Here is an 11,622-nt window from a genome sequence, read left to right as displayed (position 1 = left end):
TTCTCTTGCAAAATTACGTCGGAATAGTGCCACAATTAATCTATTCCGGCACTTTTGAAAATCGCGAAAATTTTCGCCAAAAATGTAGAGAGGTTCTAATGGTTTAATGGTTTATTTTACATCTTTTCCATGGCAATATCGGAAAACATTATTGCAACATCAAAAATAAACAAAGTCCTAATTCCTAAACCTTAGCCTAGTTCTATGATACTACTTAAGAGCTAGGGACAAAAAATTAGAACAGAGAATAGAACAGAGAAAAGACGGCGAGGACAATGTCAGAAAAAAGAGAAAAAGAAAAGAAAGACAAGAAAGCAGAATAAAGCCCAGGAACCAGCAATACAGAAAACGTGCGAAGTAGGAAGTGGAGAAGACTAGTTGACGAGTCACCATCAAGACCGGGTCTCTTCCGAGTTAGCCTTGCTTTTTCTTTATTTTTGGAGTCGAAAATTTTGGGTCTAAGATTCGATTTCAATGATTCTTGCCCAACTAATTGGACCCTCAGGAACTCGGAAAATGCAGTAAAAGAAACGTAGGCCCAACAGGGGAGAAATGGTGAGCGCAAAAGCACCTGCTGAAAAATGTCGAAAACACAGGATCTCGTTTTTCAACTCTAACCTTTGATGCGTCGATCGCAGCGTATTGAGACTGCGCCCGATCGCTTTTTTCCGCAAAATTACGTCGGAATAGTGTGTGAAAGAATTAATTCCAGCACTTTCCAAAATCGCGGGAATTTTCGCCAAAAATGCAAAAGGTTAGCATCACTTTTTTCTCATTTTTGGAGTTGAAAACTTTGGGTCTTAGGATCGATTGAAATTACCCTTACCTCCTCAATTGGACCCCCAGGAACTCCAAAACTGAAGAAAAAGTAAGGCTAACCCCTTTGCATTTTTGGCGAAAATTTCCGCGATTTTGAAAAGTGCTGGAATAAATTCTTTCATCCACTATTCTCATGTAATTTTGCGAGTCAAATCGATTGGATGCAGTCCCAAACCACCGCGAGCAACAAATCACAAGTTATAGCCGAAAAAAGCATAATTTCCTTCCGAACTTTTCTGCAGTTTGTACCATGGTCTTTTCGGAGTGTTATTCGCACCGTTGGGGGTTGAATAAGTTATAAAAGACCCGTACAAATTAATGCAGAAACAAAAATTCCTATGATCGAAACAAATGTCAAGTCCTTAATACGAATTTGTATTTGCTTCACCAATCGATGGATGCGGCATTCTACTAGTCCTAAGTTGAAGCTATGACGAAAAGAAAGTTTCAACACTGCAAGAAGTCAACGCGATGATATAACATTCACGATGAAATCATTGGAAGCGCGTAAATCTCCCGTAAAAGTCTATTCTCAGAAATTTATATTTACACAAGTGTTGTAAGTAGAACTTTTCATTAATTCATTTAAACACACAGTTCGTTCTTATTTCTCATTTACTCTTATTCCAATGACTTGACAGACACTCATCCATATACAGTTTGTGTTAATTATTCATACGATCATACTTTGCTGCTGAAAAAGTGTGTCGATTATCCTAATCGTACAAAATTACATCATCTCAAACACTCTTGACAATGTTGTTCCTGATCGGAAAATCGGATCATCACCTGATCATTCTTATACAACTTTCACAAAGACAGATCCGTTCCGATTAAATTTTCTTGATTTCGATTATCGAACCACTAAGTGATCTCAGGACTCATGACGGTTAGCTCTCATGTTTTCGAAACTCAAATGTCCGGTAAGTCCTGGCAGTTGATCAGCAATTAAGTCCTTGCTAAGAAATTGCTCTGTTATCTTCATCACCCGTGGTAAATCCTATCGAATCAGATCAAGCGGTCAGTTATCGAACGGATATAAGCGGATTCCTATAGCGGAATCTAATCCGAACATCTGCTGCGTCCATATACTGTCTGTATTATAAATAAACAAATAGATAGATGAATAGATAAATGTAATTTCAGACGGTCAAGAATTCCAGACATGCGTTTCATGCACTGACAATGATTTTTCAGATGTAGCTGTACTACATCTTGGCAATCTCGATTATACGATTACTATTATATAAACTGTACTAATATTCTGATGTTATTGTGCGCTCCTCTTTCTTGCCGTAGTTTTAACCCTAATATTGAAATTCGCCCCAGCTCAAAAAAAAGAGTGGGGTACAAAAATGCGAAAGACCAAAAAGTCGACGGGACGAAATCCCGAAAGTCAGACTACCGACAGTTAAAAACGTAGAAGGACCGTAAATACGAAAAGATGACTTGTAGCAAAATAAAAATCGAGAACGCAAAATTGTATAAATAAATTTGTACCGATTTTCCTCAAGTTCGGTTGCACTTTCTAATAATGTCTTGACGTACAAGGTTAAACCTTTCTTGATTGAGAGTGCGTCACTCTAATCGCTGCTTGACTCGGCCTATTCTGAAGTTATACTTGCATCGTTTTATCTTACTTATTCTCTTATATTTTCCAGTTGCCACGTGAACTCGCAACTTTATTTTTCTCATACCGCAAGTGACTTCGCAACTCATTAGAACTTCCTTTACATTTTTTAATAACTATTGCCTTGATTTATCATAAATGTGCTTTGCCTGAGTTTTTTAATTATCTCATACCGCTGAACAGTAGTGCTTTACTATAACTTTGCTCATGCTTGATTAGAAAATCTGTGATTGCTTTTCTTAAACCAGATTCATTTATGTATCATTTATAGTATTTTGTGTTACACTTTTCTCTGTTCTTTTCTCTTAATTCGTTATAATTGTCGTGTCTTCCTTATCTATTAATTATCGTGTTGTCTAATACTTAGTAATGTCTATTCCGTTACATGTTGCCTGATTATTTCTTTAATTATCTTACTTTTGTAATTCTCTAACTTAGTTGTGATATTACCTGACTGTTTTCTTATATTATGTAAGTTTTCAAAGGACTGTGCTTGGATACTAGAAGAAGAGAATCGAAGAAAATCCACCGTTTTTGAAGTCCGAGAATATGAAACAGATGAGACTCGTTGATTTCTAAGCTACGTTCTACAGTGTTGTAGACGTCGTTTGGCCTCCTCGGAATCAAATTGTTAACATTATTAGGACAGTTGAAATCAATTCTCAGATGCAAAAAATTCAGTGCTCCATAACTCGCAAAAAAAAAAATATATATATATATTTATTTGACCGATTTTTAAAGTTTTTTGCTCTAAAAAAGAAAGGTCACCGTTGAATTTGTTCGGAGCAATGACTTTCTGTTAGTTTTTTTTCCACTATTTAAGGCTACATTCGTGTCCATAGCAAATTAGCGTGTTATCTTCTGATAATTTTCTTCCGCTGATATCCAGTTATACTTTTCCCAATATCAATGAACATAGTTCGTTTCGATTTCAGATACACTGATCCAATAGTTAAAAAGGAATACATTATCGTTATCTTATCTTCGCATATAATTTAGGCTCATCAAATTGTACAAAATATTAACGAATGAACGCACTTTTAGTATATGAAGTCGTATAGTCAGATCAATACCTGCTTTAGTACCGTGATTCGGTGATATAACCGATATCTCGAGTGCTGTGTAAAACAGTCCGATTCTTAAAGGAAAGTACCGTATACGCACAAACACTTTTCCATTACCATTCGGGGTCACCATATATCGATGAATATTTGATTTTCTTAGGTCAAGCATTCGCTGTTCCAGTCCTGAGGCAAGACTGGTTCCCATACTTCGAACAAAGTCTCCAACAGACAAGGTTCCCCGCATCCTTTCACGTTCATGACATGAGGAACATTAGTTTCCGTGTTGTTCAAATAGGATATCTGCGGATCAAAGTCTAGTTCTAATGATTCACACCCCAAATAGTAAATTGTCTGTACACAGTGCAGACGATAACTTACCCTGACTTCGTGGTCTTGACCACCGGCCGTTGTGTACAACTCGAAAATCAGTGCAGCTCCGTATTCCGGTCGCGTTAATTCCTCGGTGAATCCCATTGTCCTCAGAATTGTGACAAGCGTAAGGTCATGAGCCGAGTAAAGGTACATTTTACGATCATCTGTGCCGTTACGCCGCATCCACATGTTCGTCAAAATTTCCTTCAGAAGCGGACCTGCATCAACGACAGTACGACTTCAGATACTTTTTTTACTCCCGATGCGTCTAGTCTAACAATAAATGGACATACTTTGTGTCCACTGCAGCTCTCGATCTTCCATTATACTCACCGCCTCTAAGTCGTCTCTGCATCACATTGCTGGTGAACAAGGCCAGACTCTGCGCAGCAAGTTCTCTAGTCCGATTGTTGTAGTAGTTTTTAGCCCACTCAGGAAGCTTCAGATTGTTTAGCACCTGGACAGAGGATCAAGAATGCATTTGGGATATAAAAATGCAACCAGTGGTTGGGTCCGATAATAATTTGAACAATTCTCGCGGTACCTCAATCTCTAGTAAGTTGTACAACAACTCAACGTCCAGTACCGAGGCTATGTTCTTCCCAGTATAACCTGACAGTTCCCTGTACATGGTATCCAACGAACCGTTGGCGCTTGCACTGAAATTCAAGTAGGCCTGCTGCAGCTCTCTGTCTAGCCGTGGACAAGGTGCTTTAGCCACGATCAACTGTTCGGAAATCGACAATCGTCAACTCGTTCACTCGATTCCTCAGATGCTGAGTGAAATTGTGGCTTCGCATACCTTGTCTATGTGCCTTGGTATGGTGTGGACGGGAATCGGACGCCACGCAAGTCCCGGTATAAACATATCCTCGGTTCCTGGTTGGTAAAGCGCTGCCAAAAGCGCTTGTGCCGACATGATGCACCTGTCGGCGTAGCTGCTGTACACCAGAAGATCCTTGCTTTGATACTTGTCCCCGAGCAATGATCTGTACATTACGCGCAACCGCTGACCCAGTGTATAAAGCTGAAGCATTCCTTTCTGAGGATGTAACAAACTTTTCAAACTACTAATCCAACCATAATTCTAACGAAAAGTAGCACTTGCTTAAAGTTTAGAAAAGTGGAGATGACGTGAATGCTTTTTTTCATCTAATTAGATTACCAATCAAACCTTGGTCAATGCACCCCAACCGTCTGGCCACTCGTGATTCGCATACGGATCGTTCGGATACGTTTCAGCAGGGTTTTTGTCACCGTGTCGAAATACCTGGAAGATGAATTTTTTAAATTTTACTCTGTTTTGGATAAAAATCTTATCTGTTCAATACATTTTTTTTTAATCTTTTTGCGGAGTTTGATTTTCTAAAACGCCTAGTATAGAAGTTTGAATTGTATAAATGTACCGATCAATCAATCAAATGAACCATCTTACAAGTCCTTATAAAGAAACTTACTATAAGCACTTGCTGAAGATTTCTTGAAGTATGAGCCGGCGATGCGAAGGCGGTAAATGCCAGCAGGACGCAGGCGATAATCGCCCCAAAAACCACAACGGACACACATACTCCTCGACGACCTCTCCTGCAACTGTTCGCCAAAAATCCTCCGGGAGTGTCCATTTGATCACTTCTAGTACAAAGAAAAAACGGAAAAATTTCATGAGAAAATTCGTCAGCACAGTGGTAGTAAACAAAGGATTTGCAAAGCGTACTACAGTGAATTGAATAAACTACGTTTGACTCAGTCTCTAACTCGCAGCGCTCCGCAAGACTGCGAAAAAATATCGTTTCGTAAAATTTTGCTCGTCATTTCTTTACTCTACGAACGCGTTTATTATCAGTAGATAAAACTTCCTTGGAATTTACATACCGAGATCACCGTTACTTGTTATCATAATTTTAAATTTATTTAATAGTCAAGCATGAGTTTTCAACGGAGATAGCGTCAACACAAGAAATTTCACATACTGTGGGATAAAATTATTTTTCACGACATGCATTTTCAGTTACTTTACACCGGTTTGATATAAAGATTGATTTTCATGAGAAACGTGGATAGGTGTATTTTTTCTCGTGCAAATTCTTACTCGGTTTCAATTTCTATCGGAACAGATGAAGATTTCTCCGAACTTTTCTCCATCGTTATAATTGACCGATCGTTACACACACTTACACTACATTTCGTACATAGTATAAACTGCGTGTGTAAATTACTTATTTCAACGATATTTCGACGCAGAATTTCACTGGTCACCACGCTGAGACTCGAATGCGTCGCATTTATTACACCGCGCGCATTTCTCCGTGCAAGTCTTGCGCACTAGATTCGATTTTGTAACAGAATAAAATGGAACCTCATACGAATGGTATCGTATCGCCGGGACCTCAACCTTCATGCATCACTCGTGTTCTGCGTTTTTCAGTGACGTTCAACCGTACGTGAAGCATATAATAATAATAATCGTCTTCGAAATGTTTACTTTTCCATCACTCGCTGTGATAATAAATTATAGATAACAATTGGCACGATATCTTCAATATTCACCGCTTGGCCATAAGATCCGATTTCATAACTTATTCGCTAAAACAATAATTTACGAGGAATAGAATTGTATGAAAATTAATTTCACTACCATTCACTGCTGAAAAGTGGGAACTCAGTTGAAACAAAAACTTTAGGCTGTAAGAATCTGAATAAAAAAAACTTTCTCAACATCTTAAGGTATAATAAATCTGGTTGACTGTTTTTGTTTCACGCTTCTGGATTGATTTACACAACAATTGTTGCAATTTTATTTACTGTCTAATATGAAGTTTCCGATCAGTGTAACATCGTCTTGAACTGACAATGGGCGTGTTCATTAACGGTTAAAAAAAAAAAAAATACAAATATCATGAGCACGATGATTAAATTTCTGCACTACTTTCAAAGTATATTATTTCGAATCACGCAGTTTCGTTTGCGTGGCAATGGTTGATTGTGCACAGTTAACGCTATACTCTGCAGTATACAAAATGAGAGAACCGGTACGTTATAACGGTAAGTATACGATACACCGTAGAGAGTAAACATATTACGACGTGTAATTGCTGTATGGAATTCCACTTACGATACGACACAAGTCTCGGGTAAACACAGCGCTCAAGTTAGCGAAATCAGGCGGGAAATATCGCGCACTTTGCTCAAAACGAGCGACTGATAAAAGGGCTCGTATCTCGACGCAGCTTCAGTAGAGTAGAACAATACTATGAATGGTTGAACAGCTGATCACTCTTACGATGCAACCACACGCCAGTCTCTCGCCGCCATGGTAACCAATCTGCCTTCGTCACGAGATTGCGGTGTGACCACCACAGACTGATCACGAGCGTGTGTACAATAGTGTACATACATGGACTCACTTTCACACATGTCACGCACTATACTCGTTACGTATTAGCGCGGCGATAATGCGTCTTTGGCTGCCGATCTCAAAACTAGCAGGAATATCTCGGAAAATTTCATTTTTATGGAACAGAATTTGGTGTAGAAATTTCAAATTTCGCCGAGTTTTTTTTTAGACAAATAACATTCTTAAGGTATACAGTCGCAAATTTCTCAATAAATGAATAAACAATCGTTTTCCAACTTAATCAACACTGTTCTTAGATTATACACTTGTGATGGAATCATTGTAGGCAATAAAGTTTCACTCGAATAACGATTGGTTTTAAAACAGTGTATGAAACAATATTCGGTTGCCAATTTTTTTCTAATAATGTTTTTGAGTCGCATCTTCAAATACACTTTTCACTATATACACTGATGATCGTTTCAGCGGTCTATACAGTATCGAACTTTTTTTATTCAAGACATTGTTAAAGGCTCGCACTTTATGAATAATTTCTTGATTCTTTTTCATTTGATTTTTCACTTTTCCTGTCTCTGCCACTGAATATTTCATTACGAGACTACGTTCACAAAAAACCTATCATTCAAGTATTTTCATTTTTATCCTATCTCTCAGTATCAGTAATGATGACAGCGGCAAGAAATAGATGTTTCAAGCGAAAATACGGTACTTTCATATTTTGGAACTACCTAGTTGTATGCATTTCGGTTTATCAAAAGTACGACAAGTTGCATGCAATCAGGTGCAGTCTGCTTCGGGTTGTATGAAAGGTTCTACAATGCCAATTGCATACCTATATCCAAGCCAAGCTTTGTCAAACTGCGCATGCGTCTCACCGAAAATCAACTCGACGCCAGTGAGAGGCTTCAGGAATCAAGTTCGGAGAATAAGAAGGGCCTAAGTCGAGTAGATTATTGAACATGGCAGCGGCAACAGACTCTTTCGATACTTGGCTAAGTAAAAAATTACAAGCTTTGAACACTGACGAAGGTGTATTCGGTACTTACATAAGGGGAATATTAGAAGGCGATGAGACCGACACTGAGAAATCCGAAGCGCTCGAAGGAATCCTCATGGGAGTTACGGTGAGAATTGTACACGAATATATATATATTTTGAGGTTATGTCACCGTCGTCCGTACCGTTCGAGCTTCGATTCAGCTCTGCGCACGAAAATAGCAACGAATAATTAGCTATCGAGACGGTTTCCCGAATTCCTTCCGCGAAAAAGGTCAAAAATCGTCATTCGCGTTTAGCTATTGCATCACTGACACACAAAAACATGTTTTCTATCGGCAGGAGAATAAGATCGACGAACACGTTGCCGAGATACTCGCTGCATGGGCAGAATCGTTGACTAAAATAACACCCACAAATGATCTCGCGCCGACCGAAGACGTTGACGTCAGGTTGGTCAGGATGCTCGAGTCCCAGAGCCTGCCGACAACTACGACCCGGAGCTACACGGAAGAGGAAAGGCGGATCAGAGAGACGATACTCGCACAGTATAGCCAGATGTCTGACAACGAGGAAAGTGAGGGCGAGGGCGAAGAGGAAGGTGCCGCTGGCGGCGATTGCGGTATTGAGAAGAATATGAATGCAGCCGTTATCGCCCATCAGGAGCGAGAGAGACGCGAAAGGGCCAAACTGGAGAGTCAGAAGAAGAAAGACAAGGACAAGGAGGATCGGTAATTTCCTTTCACTTTGATTCGTTATATCATTATTCGATTTATCAACGATCAAAACTTTTTCCATCATCTTTTCGCCAACATCTGATTCCACTTATATTCCGATACAGGGAAAAGCAGAAGCAGCTTAAAGAAGAGAAAAAAGAAAAGCGAAAAACTCAGAAAGGGGAGCGACGCAGGTAGCACAGATACACCTGCCCGTTGTTGTACGTTTGTTTTGAACTTCTTTTTAACCCAACCAAAAATTATGTATCTTGCGAGTGTCAGAAAATTTTTATCCTCCACAGCGAATATAAATTATACACTTCATAGTATGCATATGAAGAATGATAAAAATTCACTCACCATCCCCGCATCACTCATCCTTAAAACGAATACGTGTATATTTATTATCGTGCATGCAGTGATTCTAATTCCTGTTTCATCGTCATCAACAAACTTACCCTCCCACCCTCCCTCTTTTATTTAGGTGCTCTCAAATTAACTTATAAACACTAATAATCAAATACTCATCTGTAACACAAAGTCATCGTTTGTTTGTATCTCGTTTTGCATTGTCAATCTATAGATTCAAAGTAACAGCTCAAGATAAATTTCGAGACGCATACTCAGGTAGGTTGGGGAAAAAAAAATCAATGCAAAATAGATGCACTGGTGAAAAATTTGTCTGTTTTTCTCCCAACATTATATCTATTGATTACAATAAACGGAATGGTACAGACGTTTTCTGAAAATTTTCAGAAAATCGTTTTCACCATGACGAAAGTAGTGTTTAAATTATTTGACATTTTGCATGCGTGTGCGAACTGTAATAATAGTGTAATGTTGATATACGATACATAGCCTAGTCATACATACAAAGAGGTGTTGCAAATTGTAATAGATAAATCGCAACCGTAATTTTTTCTTATATTTCATAATGTTCTTACTTGCGCGCTGTCATTGCTATTCTTGCTATTGAATTAGAGAAAATTGTAGCAACGTTATAATTACTGACAAACAGTAATGTGATTAAAAGATTTTACACTCAATCTATGTACTTGTACATACATGTGTTACGGACGATAATTTTATTTTTCAAGTGCTCTGAAGACCTAGTCGACGCAAATACAATACCAATTGAACTATAATTGAAATTAAATTTCAAGTGGCATTAATATTTACAAAATGAATAGAATTGAATAATTAAAAAAATTATAGTGGCGGTCCGAAAATGCATTCATGTCGTTTTGTTACACACTGATTGATTTGATGCATGCGCGGTTATTTTATTCTTATTGAATTTATCAATTTGTTTTTGTACATTTTCGTGATGGTTTACGAGTAACGCACTTTAGTTTTTCCAATTCTTTTTTTTTTATAGTATTTTCGACTTTTTATTGCATATATCTTATTTTATTTAATAACGATAATATTAATAGTAATGATGATAATAATATATTAAATAAATCAAAAAAATTTTATTACTGTTTTCTCCTTCATTTCTTCATTTCTCACCCCACGATGCCAATATTGTTACATCGTTCACGATATCCGATGTGATCACTATAATTATTAAGAAACCCCATAACTATACAAAAACAGAAGAGAAGAGAAAAAACTTATAGAAACGTTTTTTGTTACTGTATTAGTATTGTTATTATTATTATTATCATTATTATTAGTATTATTAATATTAAATATTTACACACAAGATATCATCAAATCCTTGTCATATTCTTAATATGTATATGTATTACGGTTAAATACAAAGAGAGAATAAACAATGAAAAAATGATTAAAGAAAAGATGAAATATTAATTATATAATGTTTGTTGAAGTCAGACTAATTCACCTCGTTTTTTTCTTCTTCCTTAACGATATAATTATTGAATCTGTTTAACATAGATCTAGGTACTATAAATTTGGTAGTTTAATTTTTTTCTTTTTTTCCTCCATTATGTCATATGAAGAAATTTTACGTATATTGCACTGAAGTAATACCAAAAGTTTATCAATATATCAATCATGTAATATAATTAAGCGAAACATTATAATAATATTCTGTATAAGAATATTTCGGGGCTGAATCGATGTTTCCAGATTTCAAAGATTAAACGGAAACCGCACGGTGACGAACAAATGAAACCTTGATTACGCTGAATTTTGAATAACGTAAGTAAACTAATGCGATACATTCTTACATTCATGATGAATTAACTAGCATATCAATCACGGGATTGTTAGGTAGGTACCACATGATGCCGAACCCCGTATGATTGTCCACAGTCCAATCATTTAACCTAATGATTTATCGTCGATTGATTATTACTACATAGCATTATCATTAGTATCATCATTGTTGTGTATTTTGAAAACGAGAGATTATGGCAATAAATTTATTACGGCTTAACGATAGTTGCATATAAGAGGTTTCACAATTTATGCTATTTACAACGCTTCTAAATCGTATACCTAACATAGTAATCAGTATCTATAGTTTTACACAATGACTGTATAAATCTATCGTTCATTTTATTTAATTAGGCGGGAACACCGATGGCGATATTATATTCCATTCTACCATGTGTATATTTTTTTCAATTAACCCTGCATGTAGGCAACACTCTAGAGTCATGTGTGAGTGAATCACGGAAGCTAAATACTCCGTTTATA

General features: G+C 37.2%; 2 protein-coding genes across 6 annotated transcripts; one reads left to right on the top strand and one right to left on the bottom strand.

The window, feature by feature from the left end:
* Positions 1 to 2,698: 2,698 nt before the first annotated feature.
* On the bottom strand, positions 2,699 to 7,233 carry LOC107226695 (prostatic acid phosphatase). 5 transcript variants are annotated; one of them, XM_046734942.1, is made up of 8 exons: positions 6,998 to 7,233; positions 5,343 to 5,514; positions 5,060 to 5,155; positions 4,688 to 4,927; positions 4,430 to 4,612; positions 4,179 to 4,342; positions 3,892 to 4,123; positions 2,699 to 3,813 (listed from the first exon to the last, which is right to left on the bottom strand). In XM_046734942.1, the coding sequence occupies exons 2-8, from the start codon at positions 5,505 to 5,507 to the stop codon at positions 3,670 to 3,672; spliced, it is 1,224 nt and encodes a 407-aa protein (XP_046590898.1). In that variant the 5' UTR covers positions 5,508 to 5,514; positions 6,998 to 7,233; the 3' UTR covers positions 2,699 to 3,669. The 5 variants fall into 5 exon arrangements, with proteins under 5 accessions (XP_046590898.1, XP_046590896.1, XP_046590897.1 ...); XM_046734940.1 differs by having other exon boundaries at positions 5,343 to 5,517; positions 6,998 to 7,232; XM_046734941.1 differs by lacking the exon at positions 6,998 to 7,233 and adding an exon at positions 6,521 to 6,852 and having other exon boundaries at positions 5,343 to 5,517.
* Positions 7,234 to 8,143: 910 nt separating this feature from the next.
* LOC107226696 (coiled-coil domain-containing protein 43) lies at positions 8,144 to 9,674 on the top strand. The gene is made up of 3 exons (XM_015667593.2): positions 8,144 to 8,364; positions 8,579 to 8,967; positions 9,078 to 9,674. Exons 1-3 carry the CDS (start codon positions 8,200 to 8,202, stop codon positions 9,148 to 9,150), a joined length of 627 nt encoding a protein of 208 aa, XP_015523079.1. The 5' UTR covers positions 8,144 to 8,199; the 3' UTR covers positions 9,151 to 9,674.
* The last annotated feature ends 1,948 nt before the right edge of the window (positions 9,675 to 11,622 follow it).

Source organism: Neodiprion lecontei, chromosome 3, assembly GCF_021901455.1.
Source record: "Neodiprion lecontei isolate iyNeoLeco1 chromosome 3, iyNeoLeco1.1, whole genome shotgun sequence".
Taxonomy (NCBI): domain Eukaryota; kingdom Metazoa; phylum Arthropoda; class Insecta; order Hymenoptera; family Diprionidae; genus Neodiprion; species Neodiprion lecontei.
The sequence above is the reverse complement of the archived record's forward strand: the minus strand, read 5'-3'. Positions and strand labels throughout refer to the sequence as shown.